Here is a 17857-nt window from a genome sequence, read left to right on the forward strand (position 1 = left end):
CGTTTCTACACCTATACAGGTGCTAAGTCAGATGTGCTCGGGGGTTGTCTCAAAGGCTCAACACCTCACAGCTCCAGTCCCACTTTACCATTCACAATGCTGAAACTTAGAGGCCCCTGTAGCAAGAAATAAATTTCTGATTCAATTGGTTAGGAGTAGGAGTGTAGTGAGGGGTGGTCTAGACTCCAGGAGATCGGGCATTACTTCTTTTTTTTTTTTTTTTTTTTTGAGACGGAGTCTCGCTCTGCCGCCCAGGCTGGAGTACAGTGGCCGGATCTCAGCTCACTGTAAGCTCCGCCTCCCGGGTTTACGCCATTCTCCTGCCTCAGCCTCCCGAGTAGCTGGGACTACAGGCGCCGAGTAGCTGGGACTACAGGCGCCCGCCACCTCGCCCGGCTAGTTTTTTGTATTTTTTAGTAGAGACGGGGTTTCACCGTGTTAGCCAGGATGGTCTCGATCTCCTGACCTCGTGATCCACCCGTCTCGGCCTCCCAAAGTGCTGGGATTACAGGCTTGAGCCACCGCGCCCGGCCTGAGATCGGGCATTACTTCTTAAGACAGCCCACAGCAGCTGGGCGCAGTGGCTCACGCCTGTAATCCCAGCACTTTGGGAGGCCGAGGTGGGCGGATCACGAGGTCAGGAGATCAAGACCATGCTGGCTAACACGGTGAAACCCCGTCTCTACTAAAAATACAAAAAATTAGCCGGGTGTGGTGGGGGGTACCTGTAGTCCCAGCTACTCGGGAGGCTGAAGCAGGAGAATGGTGTGAACCCGGGAGGCAGAGCTTGCAGTGAGCTGAGGTCGTGCCACTCACTCCAGCCCAGGCGACAGAGCAAGACTCTGTCTCAAAAAAAAAAAAAAAGAAAAAAAAGAAAAAAAAGGCAGCCGACAGCCCAAAGCAGTAGCAAAATGTTTGAACTCTGGCAATTCTGAACATGAGGCTTAGTCTGTCAGAGAATGCTCAATATATTACAATTTTATTGTTCTTACTTAAAATTGGTCAATATTTTATAATACTTTAAAGACATGTATAAAGTGAAGCAAAAAAAGAAAAGTTGGTTTAAATTAACGAAATTACTACCATTCTACAGTCTCCAAATATTTAAAGGTGTCAACCTTCAATCAGATAGATCTGTCACTGAGTGCCTTAATGGGGTGACAGGTAAATAACATCACCCATTAAGCTAAAGGGAGATGAAGGTGAGGAGAAAGTACCTCTTTGTACAACTCCACTGAGGTTTCTACTCTTTCTTCTGCTGTTTAGGGGGCTGAAAAGACTGGAGGTGGGAAGACTGCAAAGGGTCATTTAATTGTAAGGTACCCAGAGTTGGAGTGAACAAAAAAGCAAAGTAGGATCTAGGGAGGATTTCTGAAAATGATAGGATTAAAACACGTACTATATAACATTCATTCTTGCAATCTGGCATTCAAAATTAGACTTAAGATATGTTTATTATTTTCCTGCTAACAGCTTAAAGGACAGTGGGGCCTGAAAGCTGGTTTAATCTGACATTGAAAGACAAAAATCTAAAGTAATGGTCATTATAATTATGCAAAGGGTATATTTAAATGTCTTCTAACACACTATAGAAGTTCCCCCCAAAAGTCACTGGTTAATTAACCAAAGCCAAAAAAGGAAAAATTCAATTAGGTAGCCATTTCTGGAATTATCTCCCCTGAAATGCAGGATTTTTTTCCCCTTAGATTTCAAAACTCTCTAAGGAGAAAAACCAAGTAGTCACATACCTATAGATGGAGATTTGAAAGGGTATTTATCAGGTAGGTCCACTCTAACTTTCCATACTCCGCCTTCATATGGTGCTGAAATAAAAGTAAAAATGTTCATCAGAACTGCGTCTCCAAATTAGAAAATAAATCTGAGTGTAAATTAAACATTATCCCCTAATCTGAAAACCTTCCAAATTAATTCCTTCAAGAGTCAGGAATCTATTACAATCAGTAGGTGCATCATGTTCAGATTAAGATACTTTTCTTGGGAAGATCCAGAGTTAAAAAATAAACAGATTCATTCTCTCCTGCAATTTACTTGATTCTTCAAAAGTACTAAACACTATTCAATTATTTGGTAAGTAATAGCCATGTTACTTTCCCTCATATCTCAATAAACCCCATATTCATCCCCCCTCCAAGGACAAAAAGAAAACAACAAAAAACATTTCCTGGAAACCATCTATGTGGCCATCCATAACAAAACCCAGAATTTACAACTCATGTCTAGTACTGTCATATAAAGAGAAAACTACAGTCGGCCTTCTATATCTGCAGGTTCCACACTCCTGGATTCAACCAATCACAGATAAAAAATATTCAAGAAAAAAATCCAAACAATAATAAAAAACAATACAATTAAAAATAACACAAAAAAATACAAAAAAGGCCAAGTGTGGTGGCTCACCTGAGGTTAGGAGTTCGAGACCAGCCTGGCCAACATGGTGAAACCCTGTCTGTACTAAAATACAAAAATGAGCTGGGCACCTGTAGTACCAGCTACTCGGGAGGCTGAGGCAGGAGAATTGCTTGAACCCAGGAAGTGGAGGTTGCAGTGAGCCACGATCGTGCCACTGCACTCCAGTCTGGGTGACAGAGTGTGACTCCTTCACTTAAAAAATAAATAAAATATAGTATAACAACTATTTACATAACATTTGTATTGTGTTAGGTATTACAAGTAATCTAGAGACGATTTAAAGAACATGGGAGGATATGTGCAGGTTACATGCAAATTCTATGTCATCTTATATAGGGACTTGAGCATCCGTGAATTTTGGCATGAAGTGGTCCTGGAACCAATCCCCTGCAGATATCAAGGGACGACTGTATATCAAGTAATTGTGATAAGAGAAATATTTCCTCACTGGTTCCAGAGTCCAACTAAACTTGCTTTTCAGAAACTATGCATGCTACCATCTGTCTCTGATATTCATTAAGAAATAGAGTAAAAGACTGTAATAGAAGAACACATACCAACACATGTACTTACTTCCTTGTGGTCCATAAAACTTCACTACAAATTCATTGAGTCCTCCCAGGATCGTAACCTCATGTTTACTCTCAATGCTAAGGTGGATGGTAAAGGAAATTACACAGGCTTTACAGTACCTGGCAGAATTACCAATAACACCCCCGGGATATGCCACTTAAAGTGTTACCAAAATTTGGCAGGACATTGATAAAATATACATAATAATTCTGGTAGTTTAGGAGGCTATATACTCTTGTGAGAAGAATACACATGAGCTTTGGATTCAGAGACTGCCGTTCAAATCCCAGGACTGCCATTTACTGAGTTTTTGAGCCTAGCCAAAATAATGCCAATTTATTCCCTGAGTCTTCGTTTTCTCTTTGCAAATTGGGAAAACAGCATTTCATAGGATTCCTGTGAGGATTAGACAGGTTAAACATGTAAAATGTGTAAGACTGCATTTTGCCTGCATACATAAAAAACTGGCCAGACGCAGCAGCTCATGCCTATAATCCCAACACTTTAGGAGGCAGAGGTGGGTGGATCACCTGAGATCAGGAGTTCGAGACCAGCCTGGCTAATATGGCAAAACCCCATCTCTACTAAAAAACACAAAAATTACCCAGGGGTGGTGGTGCATGCCTGTAGTCCCAGCTACTCGGGATGCTGCGGCAGGAGGACTGCTTGAACTTGGGAGGCGGAGGTTGCAGTGAGCCAAGATCGCACCACTGCACTCCAGCCTGGGTGATAGGGTGAGACTCAGTCTCAAAAATAAAATAAAAAATATACAAGAAAAACACGTGCTTAATTTTAGCTCTTCTCTCCCTTTCTACCCTCTCCTCCTCAATCTATCCCTAATAAGCCTGTCATATAAACCCAGTATTCCCTTTAGTCAAATTCAAATGTTCACCAAAATACAAATTCCCCTACACTGGAAATGCTATGCTCCTAAAACGAGGGATTTACTAAAGAGAGGTCCTACAATTGTCTCCTTGGCTTATGGAATAATCAACACAGTTAATGATACAACCTTGCCACAAGCAGTACTGCCAAATGCAAAAGACCAACAAAACAAAAAAAATTTTTTCAGATCTCATTCAGAGCATTTGTTTTCACCGCCCCCCAAACTCCACCTTCTTCAGACTTGCCTCAAGGTTTGGTATGCTCCAGGACTCTAATCACAGAGGGGTAACATGGCTGTGCTCCCTTCCTCTAAAACTTACCTACCCCTGAGATCCTTGCCCCTTTAAGGTGCTAAGATTCAATTCTAGAAACCAAATTAATCCATATTAGAAGAGAGGACTACTGGTTTAAAATCTGTTCCATATATCTGCTTTGTGGTAAAATCCAAAAATGATTCTCTCAGTTGGAATTTTAGGTGACAGAGGCTTTGGGAAGCTCTCAAATCCCACTGTAACATTAAAAAGGAAAACATGATAGACTGGTCTCATATTTCTCCATTAGCAGTGCAAATTATATACTGTTACACAAAATAGAAACATTTAAAAAGTTTTAATAATCTCATAGAGAATAAATATTTTTAAAGATCTGAAATTAAATATATGGCACTCCAAGACTGTGTCCAACGGGACACAGAACTGACTGCAAGACGTCAGGTGTAATTCTGGTAAAGTCCTTGCTCAAGAGCCCTGAATAGTATCCACAAGAGGTATTTAAATATAGTTCAGTTTAGGCTAATTTGATCTAATTCTTTTCTAAATGATAACTAACTACCTTTGAAACATGCACACTGAAAGGATTCAATACTGTCCACATAGGAAAATTGGCTTTATTTCTTGCTTGGTCAAATGACACATGCATGCGTACTCTGACCAGTCACCCTCTGACATCCTGCAAAATACTCCAAAGTTAAAGTTAATGTAATAAGTAAAAGTATAACATGTTTAAAATTTTTAAAGTTTTTTAAAAAAGCACCCTTGTGTCAGGTTAAAAAAAAAAAAAAGCAAATCCAGTTAAAATAAAATTAAATCTCAATAATACAGCCCTTAAAGAAAACAGACATGGAAAACACTTCTATACTGTAAAAGACAAAAGACAAACTAGGAAGACAAAAACGTGGGTTTTTAAAATAAGTTACTACAAAGCAGTAAGAAAAAAATACAAATACCCCAAGAAAGAAAAGGCCAGAACATCCAAGTCAAGAAAACTGAAATGGGTAAAACTGAAGTATAAAAAAGTCCAACTCATTAAAGAAGTTTAAAAAGATACTTTTTCATTATAAACAATGAAAACAACAGAAGAGCTGGATAAAATCCAGTGTTCAGTGGACTATGAATTAGTACTTCTGAGGACAAATCCAGCACTATATTCCAAAACTTAAAATGAATTTACTCTTCTATTCAAATTTCACTTATATGAAGTTATTTTTTAAAAATAGTCAGACACTGCTGGTGGGAGTGTGATATGGTTTCACCCACTTTGAAAAACTGTTGGCAGTACCTAAACCTGCACATATGCATACCCTATGCGTGTCAGTGCTACTCCCGGAGATACGCCCAATACATATGGATAGTTACATTCACCGAAACCCATGTTTAAGAATGTTCACAGGACTATTTGTAACATCCAAAAATGGGAGACAATCCAAATGTTCATCAATGGCAAAAAGAATAAGCTGTAGTATAGTCACCCAAAAGAAAATTACAAAGCATTAAAAAAGAAAAATAGACTGGGCATAGTGGCTCACACCTGTACTCCCAGCAGTCTGCGGGGCCAAGGCAGGCGGATCACTTGAGAGCAGGAGTTTGAGCCCAGCCTGGCCAACATTGGTGATACTCTGTCTCTACTAAAAATATAAAAATTAGCTGGGCGTGGTGGCGGGTGCCCGTAGTCCCAGCTATTCAGGAGGCTGAAACAGGAGAATCACTTGAATCCGGAAGGCAGAAGTTGCAGTGAGCTGAGATTGCACCACTGTACTCCAGCCTGGGCAACAGAGTGAGACTCCATCTCAAACAAAATGTAACTTAAAAAAAAAAAAAAGAAAAAAGAATGAATTTGATACACATAAATGTATGGGTTTTACAGATTTCATCAATGAATTACAGAAATAATTTCTCTACAAAAATTAGCCAGGTGTGGTGGTGTGCACCTATAATCCCAGCAACTCAGGAGGCTGAAGCAGGAGAATCGCTTGAACCCAGGAGGCAGAGGTTGCAGTGAGCCGAAATTGCACCACTGCAGTCCAGCCTGGGTGACAGAGTGTGACTCTGTCTCAAAAAAATAAAGAAAGAAAAGAATAAAAATTCTGTACTTTTTGTATATATGTTATTCTTTAATAAAAAGTTTACAGAAGGTCGGGCGTGGTGGCTCACGCTTGTAATCCCAGCACTTTGGGAGGCCGAGGCGGGTGGATCACCTGAGGTCAGGAGTTCAAGACCAGCCTGGCCAACATGGTGAAACCCCATCTCTACTAAAAATACAAAAATTAGCCAGGTGTGGTAGCGGGTGCCTGAGACAGGAGAATCACTTGAACCCAGGAGGTGGAGGCTGCAGTGAGCCGAGATCGCACCACTGTACTCCAGCCTGGGCAACAAAGAGTGAAACTCCATCTCAAAAAAAAAAAAAAAAAAAAGTTTACATAAATACATGTTTCTGATAAATCTGCGTATATGTTTACTGGAATATTTGAAGTTTAAAAATGGAAACAGTCTAAACATTTATCAATAAGAAACTGGTTCAATGAATTACTGTTACTTTTTTTTTTTTTTTGAGATAAGAGTCTCACTCTCATTCAGGCTGGAGTGCAGTAACATGATCATGGCTCACTGCAGTCTCTACCTCCCAGTGATCCTCCCACCTCTACTTCCCCCTAGCTGGGACTACAGCGGGCACCATCACACCAAGCTAATTTTTTTTAGTTTTTGTAGAGACAGGGTCTCTCTCTTTGCCCACGCTGGTCTTGAACTCCTGGGCTCAAGTGATCCTCCCACCTTGGCTTCCCAGAGTGTTGGGATTATAGGCGTGAGCCACCATGCCTAGCCAGGTGAAATGACTTATAAGCCATTTACACAATAGGTGGCTGGCTGCACTGGCTCATACCTATAATCCCAGCACTTTGGAAGGCCTAAGGCAGGAGGATTGTTTGAGCCTAGGAGTTTGAGGTTGCAATAAATTATGATTGTACCACTCCACTCCAGCCTGAGAGACAGAGTGAGAACTTCTCTTTAAAAAAAAAAAAAAAAAAAAAAAAAAAAACCAAAACCCACAAACCATATGCAGTAGGCTACTAGTAATGTCTACTAGGGCCCTTTCCAACCAGAGCTCCACTAACATATGTGTCTGTTCAACTTGGGTATCCAGAAGAAGTCAACTGAATTTAGTTGTACAAAGATATTCCAGCCCTTAAAACTGACAAGGATAATGAAAGAACGGAGTAGTGCAGAAGATTAAACGACTTTAACAAAAGAAGTCTTAAACTAATTTTATAACATAAAAATCCACAGATGCAGCATTCTCCATCGATAAGAACTAATTTGCTATGAATGACACTGATCTACAGCAATTACTTTTAATCATTTAAAATTACGAGTTGTCCTCGTGCATGTCACTTCTGGGAAAACTGAAGACACCTTTTCTATCCTTTACCTGGATGTGATAAAACGAGGTTCCTGGCCAGGCGCGGTGGCTCACGCCTGTAATCCCAGCACTTTGGGAGGCCGAGGCGGGCGGATCACAAGGTCAGGAGATCGAGACCACGGTGAAACCCCGTCTCTACTAAAAATACAAAAAAATTAGCCGGGCGCGGTTGTGGGCGCCTGTAGTCCCAGCTACTCGGGAGGCTGAGGCAGGAGAATGGCGTGAACCCAGGAGGCGGAGCTTGCAGTGAGCCGAGATCGCGCCACTGCACTCCAGCCTGGGCGACAGAGCGAGACTCCGTCTCAAAAAAAAACAAACAAACAAACAAAAAAAAACAACAACAAAAAAAAAAACGAGGTTCCTTCCATTTTGCGGTTTGTTTGGAATTTAGTGCAAACTTATATCTATTTTATAAAGAAGATTCTCCAAGCCTTCTCTTTCCCATGATCCCCAGTACAGCCCACATGCCAGATACAATGGGATTGTTTTTATATATCACATCATAAAGAGTTCTCATAGTCTACCTCATATGAAAACCCAAAAGCAAACTGAACTAAACCTTTAAAACTTTTACCAAACTGGTAAAATGAGAAGCTATGCTAACTTTATGCTGCCTTGGAATGGTACAGACACTAAAGGAGATAGAAAAAAGAATTTAGGTTTAGTCTAAAGAAAAACACTGCATTAAAAATAAGCCATTCCATCACCACTGAATGAATGACTTGCCACAAAAAATATAATAATTACTTCTCTGCTGTTACCATGTGTATTTATGGGAGAGACCACGAGTTTCTTTCTCCTCTCTGCTGCAAGGGCAAGGAAGGCAGTAAGAAGGCAGGATAAAATGACAAAAATAATGATCTATTTCTGGACGTGCTGGTCAGGCTGGGAGACTGGTGGGACTCACTAGAAGATTCCTCATTACTTTCTCTGTTTCACAGCTTAAAAATATAAAATATCCTTCATACACTGTTCTGGTAAAAACTCATTAAATAAACCCATAAATCACATTTTATACTCACCTTTTTGATCTTATTCACAAATACTGCTTTATACCCACTTAGCATTTAACTACTAAGGGGTATCACCATTTTGTGTAGAATAATGATTAACATTCCCAAGAACCCAAGTCCATTTCACTTTTTGAAGTGCCACCACTCACATTATTTTCCCTGAATGCCATTATGATTACACAATCTAATATTTAAAGGCAAATGCCAAACTGTCAAGAGATAAATGATATTCTTGGCAAAATATGTCTATCAGAGTTTTACAAGCGATTTTTATACAGTTCTGAAATTTTCCAGAAAGGAAGCCAAAGGCAAAGTCTGGGCCTTAGGATTGACAATAGCAGGTCAAGGACCAAGGATTCAGGGACCATTCAGAGACCTAAACTTACTGATAACGTGTTCATAAAATAAAAGGGTGCCCTCCTTGAGCTGTGTGGAAAGGAACGAGGCCCTGGCATAAAGAATGTGCTTCTGTGCAGAGGGCAGAAGCAAGCCATGTGGATTTCTGTGTTCAGACCCACCTCTCTCTCTCCTGGAGAAGAATCACACTAGGAAAGCTGAAGAAACTTGGCAACTTTCACTACCTGGTTTGGTTCTTTTTCTTTTTTCTTTTTTGGTAAAAAAAAAAGATACGTCTGTTAATCCATTAATATGTAAGTATCACAAAAATAGTGCTTTGCGGGGATATGTTTATAAGGAATCCTTCTCTTTTAGAGACATAAATGGAAATATTTACTAAGAAAAATGTATCTAGGATTTGCTAGTGTGAGTAGGAGAGGTATAGAAAAACAGTAGTGGGCCGGCAATGTTAATGATTGAATCCCACGTTAATGATCGAGTCCCAGTGGCACATGGTAATCTGTTACACTGTTCTCGCTATTTTTAAGTTTTCCATAATACAGTAAAAGTTCTTTAAAAACCTAATAACGGCCAGGCGCGGTGGCTCAAGCCTGTAATCCCAGCACTTTGGGAGGCCGAGACGGGCGGATCACGAGGTCAGGAGATGGAGACCATCCTGGCTAACACAATGAAACCCCGTCTCTACTAAAAATACAAAAAAATTAGCCGGGCGAGGTGGCGGGCACCTGTAGTCCCAGCTACTCGGGAGGCTGAGGCAGGAGAATGGCGTAAACCCGGGAGGCGGAGCTTGCAGTGAGCCGAGATAGCGCCACTGCACTCCAGCCTGGGCGACAGAGCGAGACTCCGTCTCAAAAAAAAAAAAAAAAAAAAAAAAAAACCTAATAACATAGTTATCATCAAAAGTTTAGCCTTGTGGAGACATAAAGCTTAGCTACTAGAGCTAAGAACAAGAACTAGAATTAGAATTTACCTACTAGCGCTCTCTTGAATTTTTTTTTTTTTTTTTTGAGACGGAGTCTTGATCTGTCACCCAGGCTGGAGTGTAGTGGCGCGATCTCAGCTCACCATAATCTCTGCCTTGTAGGTTCAAGTGATTCTCCTGCTTCAGTCTCCCAAGTAGCTGGGATTACAGATGTGCACCACCACGCCCGGCTAATTTTTGTATTTTTAGTAGAGACCAACATGGTGAAACCCTGTCAGGCTGGTCTTGAACTCCTGACCTCGTGATCCACCTGCCTCAGCCTCCCAAAGCATTGGGATTACAGGCGTGAGCCACCACGCCCAGCCAAAGGTGATACTATTAATGAGGCCCGTGCCCGGCCTCTCTTGAACATTTATGAAACAATCTAAGTTTTCCTGAAATATAACAGTTTGAAGAAGACAAAAAATAGCAAGTGATCCAGTATTTAAGAAAGCAAAGACTGGCTGGGCATGGTGGCTCACACCTGTAATCCCAGCACTCTGGGAGGCCGAAGCAGGTGGATCACCTGAGGTCGGGAGTTTGAGACCAGCCTGACTAGCACGAAGAAACCCCGTCTCTACTAAAAATACAAAATTAGCCAGGCATTGTGACACATGCCTGTAATCCCAGCTACTCGGGAGGCGGAGGTTACGGTGAGTCGAGACCACGCCATTGCATTCCAGCCTGGGCAACAAGAGTGAAACTCCGTCTCAAAAAACAAACAAAACCAAAAACCAAAAAAACAAAGACTTTACATTGAAAGAGAAGCATACTCTGCCAAGACAGTAAATCAACAGCTAACATTCTGAAGGAAATAAGTTCAAGTGGCTTCGTAAGGATGTCTATGAAAAATTCAATCACATGGAAGAAAGACAAGCATGTGTCTGTATATCCATGACAAACAGCCTCTGGGCAACATCCTAACCAAAGATATGCTCTGAAACTACAAGGAAAAATGGTCATGTCCAACAGAAAGGCCCCTGATTGAAATAAGAAGTTGAAAAAATTTTAAGGGTTTTTAATGTTCTTCAAATGAAGAGGGGGAAGCCTTTTATTCAAAAGAGAAATTGAATGGCAGAAATAAAAGCTATTCAGAAAATGAGCATATCTTGGGAAAGGTTTGCTAAGTAAAGAGAAAAAAAAAGTAGCATAGAGAAAAGACAATGGGAAGTGGCTTCTATCCATGATGAAATCCATATGTATAAAGAATTAGGGACCATTGCAGTGGCTCACGCCTGCCATCCTCGCACTTTAGGAGGGATTGTTTGTGGGAGGATTGTTTGAGCCCAGGAGTTAAGAGACCAGCCTGGGCAACATAGCAAGATCCTGTCTTTTTTTTTTTTTTTTAAGACGGAGTCTGGCTCTGTCGCCCAGGCTCGAGTGCAGTGGCCAGATCTTGGCTCACTGCAACCTCTGCCTCCCAGGTTCAAGCCATTCTCCTGCCTCAGCCTCCCGAGTAGCTGGGATTCCAGGATTGCACCACCATGCTTGGCTAATTTTTGTATTTTTAGTAGAGATGGAGTTTCACCACATTGGCCAGGCTGGTCTTGAACTCCTGACCTCAAGTGATCCGCTCACGTCAGCCTCCCAAAGTGCTAGGATTATAGGCTTGAGCCACCATGCCCAGCCACAAAAACTCATCTTACACAGAGACTGCCTTCCGGAAGTTTGAAGTCTAGCAAGTGAACATGAGATCTGTTCATTAACAAGTACAGAAAGAGTTTGCATAAAGTACTACTATAGCTTAGAGTAGGAGAGATTTCTTCTAGCCCGGAGGGAGGGATAGGGATGGTCTGCTTTGGAAGGCAAGGATTTACAAAATGTCCTAAACAGAGTGTGATTTGGACACGTCGAGGTGGGAGAAGGAATTTAATGCGAAGATTTAGTATAGCACTGATTCAGGAAAATGAGAACAATACATTTTTATTTTGATACTGGACCCCAGGGAATACTAGAAAGTACGCCAAGACCAGATTACGGAGGGCTCTGAAGTGTGGATTTTATCTGGCAAACAGGGTAACAGTATTCCATGCACAGTGCATCTACCTATGCTTTACAAAGATAACCCAACTGTGGTGTGTAGGAGTGGCTGAAGGTGGGAATAAACAAAGTTAAAGCAAAAGAGTAGAAAAGAAATATTCAAAGCCTCAACTAAGGTAACAGCCACAGGAATTATGGGACATTAAACAGAGCCCTCACAGGCCTTCACAGCTGAATAGACCTGGCAGAGCCAGTAGAAAGCGCTAATGTTGCTACAGTGTCTAATTTTCATGAGAAATCAAAAACTTGGATCTCCAAATCAATCTTCTAATCTCTAAATCAAGCTCTAAATGTCTAAGTGTAAACAAAGCATATGTGCTCCAATGTCTCCCTCTCAGTGAGGCCTTCTGGGATATCCTATTTACAACCACATACTCCTAACATTCCCACCATGCAATATACTATATATTTTACTTATATCTCCTACTGCAGTGCAAGCTCCATAAGAGCAGGAATTGCTTATTTTGTTCACAGAAGAGTACCCAGCAAATAGTAGACTATAAATGAACATGAGACCAGGTGTAGTGGCTCACACCTATAATCCCAGCACTTTGGGAAGCAAGGGAAGAAAGATCGCTTGAGGCCAGGAGTCTGAGACCAGCCTGGGCAACATAACAAAACCCAGTCTCTACAAAAATAAAATTTTTAAACATTAGCCAGGCACGGTGGTACGTGCTTATAGCCCCTGGGAGGCTGACAGGGGAGGACTACATGAGCCCAGGAGTCAAGTTAGAGACCAGCATGGGCAACATAGTGAGACCCCCATCTCTACAAAAAATACCAAAAAATTAGCTGGGCAGGGTGGTACAAGCCTGTAGTCCCAGCTACTCTGGAGGCTGAGGCAGGAGGACTGCTGGAGCCCAAGAGTTTGAGGCTGTAGCAGGCTATGATGACATTACTGAACTCCAGCCTGGGTGACAAAGATAGACTCTGTCACTTAAAAATAAATAAATTTAAATAAAGTTAAAAATAAGATGAACACATGAATGAAGTTGTCAGTCTGAGACCTTAATACAATTTTAGCCTCTCAGACAGATGAAGTGATTTTTTATATACATACATATATATATATATTTTTTAAAGACGGAGTTTCGCTCTTGTCACCCAGGCTAGAGTGCAATGGTGTGGTCTCGGCTCACTGCAACCTCCGTCTCCCAGGTTCAAGCGATTCTCCTGCCTCAGCCTCCCAAGTAGCGGGGATTACAGGTGCCTGCCACCACGCACGGCTAATTTTTGTATTTTTAGATTTTTGTATTTCATCATGTTGGCCAGGCTGGTCTTGAACTCCTGACCTCAGGTGATCCGCACGCCTCGGCCTCCCAAAATACTGCAATTACACAACCTCCGCCTCCCGGGTTCAAGTGATTCTCTTACCTCAGCCTCCCGAGTAGCTGGGATTACAGGCACGCACCACCATGCCCAGCTAATTTTTTGTATTTTTAGTAGAGATGGGGTTTCACCATGTTGGATAGGCTGGTCTCGAACTCCTGAGCTCAGGTGATCCACCGGCCTCAGCCTCCCGAAGTGCTGGGATTACAGGCCTGAGCCACCGTGCCTGGCCCATCCCCATCATTTTTTTAACTTCTTTTCTCAAAGCACATCCTACTTCTATGGAAAGATTGACACTCACTGTCAAATAACTATCAGCTAGTCAAGCATTCAGTTTAAAATCTGCAAACTTGGATTGAACTGCAGAGAATAAAGTCCTACAAAGTTCTCAAGACATGAGACACTTCAGAGACATTAACAGGTCCACAATGAAATTCCAAATCTAGAAAAATTGTTTTGAAGACTTTTTGGAAAACTTTTAGAAGGCAGGACCTTAAAAGACATCTGGTACTTAATCAAAATCCACTTTTTCTGCTCTCAGGAAATTATAAAATAATTAGACAACAAAAATATTTCCTGGTTAACTGTAGGCCTGGAGGCAAACAATGAGCTGTGCGTCTGACATGCTGTGCAGAAGTCCCAAGTGGCATTTAGTTATGGCTATCACACAGTCTCTAGCACCTGTCACATGGGGGCTATGACATGAAGGGAAGCACAGGTGGAAGACCTAGACCTGCAAATTCCAAGGGTGGAGGGGAAACAAAACCATTGTGCACATGAGAAAAACATACAGGAAGAACCTTGTCATTCCAAAGGCAGAACCTACCTAATCACAGGAGGCTGGCAAGACAAGGAAAACAAATCACAACCTTAAAAATGACAAGAGCAACTCACCTTGAAAACTTCCAAGTCATAGGCAACATATAATTTCCCCATAAATGATACAAAGACATACAAATAATCAGGCGGCCCTCTGCAAAATCCTAATGAAAACATCTATTTATTTCTTCCCCCCAACTCCCCCTCCCCAAAATATCTATTTAAAAACATCCTACTAGGCCAGGCACAGTGGCTCATGCCTGTAATCCCAGCACTTTGGGAGGCCGAGGCTGGTGGATCACGAGGTCAGGAGATCGAGACCATCCTGGCTAACACGGTGAAACCCCATCTCTACTAAAAATACAAAAAAATTAGCCAGGCGCCTGTAGTCCCAGCTACTTGGGAGGCTGAGGCAGGAGAATGGCGAGAACCCGGGAGGTGGAGCTTGCAGTGAGGCGAGATCGCGCCACTGCACTCCAGCCTGGGCGACAAAGCGAGACTCTGTCTCAAAAACAACAACAAAAAAATCCTACTTCCCCTTTTGGGCTGTACGTGTCTTTGCTACACCACCCAGAGTGCTCAACACAAAGCAACTTCTCAATAAAAAGCTAAATTTAATATGACTTTATGGAGTATCTATGTAGTGCCTTTGGTATTCAAGTTTCCAGTGTTCCTTGAAAAATTTTGGCCGGGTGTTGTGGCTCACGCCTGTAATTCCAGCACTCTGGGAGTCGAGGCAAGGTGGATCACCTGAGGATAGGAGTTCAAGACCAGCCTCCAACGTGGCAAAACCCTGTCTCTACTAAAATATACAAAAAATTAGCTGGACGTGGTGGCGGGGCACCTGTAATCCCGGCTACTCCGGAAGCTGAGGCAGGAGAATCGCTCGAATCTAAGAGGCAGACGTTGCAGTGAGCCGAGATCACACTACTGCACTCCAGGCTGGGTGACAGAGTGAGACTCTGTTTCAAGAAAAAAAAAAAAAAAAAAAAAACTTTAGGAACACTGCTTCCATTTTTCATTTTATTTTCATTGTATTTATTTATTTACTGATTGACTGAAACAGTGTCTCACTCTGTTGCCCAGGCTAGAGTCCAGTGGCGAGATCTTGACTCAGCTCACTGCAGCCTCAACCCTCCCAGGTTCAAATGATCCTCCCACCTCAGCCACCCCAGTAGCTGGGATTACAGGCACACATCAGCGCATCCGGCTCATTTTTAATTTTTTGTATAGATGAGGTCTCCTTATGTTGCCCAGACTAGTCTCAAACTACTGGTCTCAAGTGATCCTTCTACCTCAGGCTCCCAAAGTGCTGGGATTACAGGTGTGAGTCACCTTGGCTGGCCCTTTTTTTTTTTCCATTTTAAATATAGTTTTTACTCTAACTTGACATATAGACTGCAATGCTACTCAATGAAGATAGTATTTAGCTAAGTCAGTGCATAAAAATCTCTACTCACAGACATTTTATTCAGGCATAAATGAATCATTCACAGTAAGCAGTTAAATTTTACGAGGAAATATTTTCTTTGGCATTCTTCATAGTGACAAATAGTTACCCTGTAGAGTGGTGGGTGATAATTAATAAATACCGAGCTGTGGTACCCATTCAGCAGATAAAGATGATCAAAGTGTGAGTAATGGATCATAAAAAATAAGCAGGAAGAGATGCTAGATATACCATCACTCTCTTCCTCTTACATTACATTCAGCACACCCCAAAGTTATGGAGCACTTACTCGAAGACCCAGTCTACAAACCAGGCCATGCCTCATCTTCCTTTCCTTCCCTACACTGGCTAATTACCAGTTAATGTCTCTAGACATTGATTCCCCATCTTAATGACTTCTACAAGTCATTAAGTCATAATCTCAAGAAAATTCTTAAAATTCAAATATAAACACCTATGAATCCATAGGAAAAAGGAAAAGGTAACACATATGCACATATAAACAATGAGTTTGCTCTTATAAACAGGTTAGAACCCCCTAGTCTAAAGCTCTTATCATAGCCCGCTCAATCTCTAGTTATCTTGCATAACATGAGTGGCTGACCCCTGCTGCTCCCTTTACTACTTCAAGTTCATTAGGCGTAACAGGTGTCAAATATTAAGTGGCACTAATATCAATTTAACCTTGATTTCATAAAACTTAAAAAGGGGAAGAGAACATTAGAGTTTGGACTTTTTAAAGCAATACATGCAAAAAGAAAGTAACAGGTTCAAAATTACTGTCAAGGTTTTATTCTGAAAAAAGCAAAACTACATATGGATACACTAGACAGAATGCTAAATGCAATCTACACGCAGAGAACTCTGCGTTCCAAAACAAATGAATATGCCTTTATTCAACTGGGCCCAACTTCCATTGTCCCTTTGAAAGATTTATGAGAGGCAGTACCCATTATCTGTTGGAAGTTTGATAAAAACTTGTATAAACAGTGTTTTAAAAAATCAAAAAATAATCTAAAGAGATATGGAAAAATAGCAGTGTCTTCTTGATTGAAATTCTGCTTAAAAACTATACAGAAGTGTAGTTAATAGAAAAATGCCTTATTTGATAATATGTTCAAATAGCTATTATAAGCTGTCTGTATTTATTATCTTTATTAACATTTAGGATGGAAGAAATGGGATTAAAAACTTTCAACAGAAACCGGAATGCTGCTTTTTTAAAAAGTCCATAGTGAAAAGCAAAAGAAATGAATTATTTTACGGAAAAAAACTGCTTTAACGAAACACCCTACCATAAGAAAATCACATCAATATGAGTAAATAAGCAAGAAAACCCTGGAAAGTCAAGGGAGGTGAAAGTAGACTGTATCTAGGTGTGCAATGTGATACAACAAGAGTGGCAGAGTTATTTTCAGCATCATACTACTAACAGGTGATAGATCTCAGAGAAAAAGCCACCCTGCCATGTTAGCAAAACTGCTAGCTCAAGACCAACAGAAATGATTAACACACAGTTAAGAAATGATCTGTCAGGTACAATTAGGACATATGGAAGTGATAAATAAACAGTATGGAAACCAACCTAATCACTTAAGTAGAAGTTTGAGATTTAAATATGCATCAACAATAAGAATAAAGGCTGTATTGTTATGAAGTATGAGAAGGAAATTAAAAATCAAGTTTCTCACAAGAAGTAGTACTTCCTAAATAATTGAATAATATGAAAAAAATCAAGCTATTTAGCAAAACAACAGAAAACAAACCTAGACACATACACAACAGTGGATGTATGTATAGTAAGAAAACTTGACATTGAAAAGGTGACAAAACTATTGAGTTTCCTTCTCTCGTGTTTGCACCACGGAGACAAGTAGAACTGATAGGCTCAGGTGCCACCATGTGAGATGTGCTGGTGCTGCAATCAGAGGGCACAGTGCAGAGGAGAGTACCTCCTGAAAGACACAAGAGCACCTTCAATACAACCAAATAACCTCATCAGATCAAGTATTGAGTTGCAGGCCCTTTTTTCTTCTTGTCTTTTAAAAACATGACTGGGGCTTAAAATAGCCTTTCCATCTCGCAACTTCTAGTCCCACTGCCTAGATACCACCACTGCCTATGCACTTTCCATAGAAATGTTTATATACACACACATCCACGTCATCACATACACAGACATGTAGGTACAAACTGTTCTGCAAATACCTCTGCCCATGCATCTATGGAGGATATGTTTGAGGACATATAGATTTAAACTCCTTTTTTTAGTGCTTGCATAATGTCCAATACCGTATTTACCTATCC

General features: G+C 41.1%; 1 protein-coding gene across 2 annotated transcripts in view; it reads right to left on the bottom strand.

The window, feature by feature from the left end:
• UBE2H (ubiquitin conjugating enzyme E2 H) overlaps positions 1–17857 on the bottom strand; it is a 120835-nt gene that overhangs the window by 49185 nt on the left and 53793 nt on the right. For both annotated transcript variants that reach the window (XM_045388365.2, XM_045388364.2), the window contains exons 2-3: positions 3004–3080; positions 1749–1823 (exon numbers count right to left, since the gene is read on the bottom strand). In XM_045388365.2, coding sequence (XP_045244300.1) covers positions 1749–1823; positions 3004–3080 — 152 coding nt within the window. The remainder of the gene's footprint in view (positions 1–1748; positions 1824–3003; positions 3081–17857) is intronic.

The sequence above is a fragment of the Macaca fascicularis genome, chromosome 3, assembly GCF_037993035.2.
Source record: "Macaca fascicularis isolate 582-1 chromosome 3, T2T-MFA8v1.1".
Lineage (NCBI taxonomy): Eukaryota > Metazoa > Chordata > Mammalia > Primates > Cercopithecidae > Macaca > Macaca fascicularis.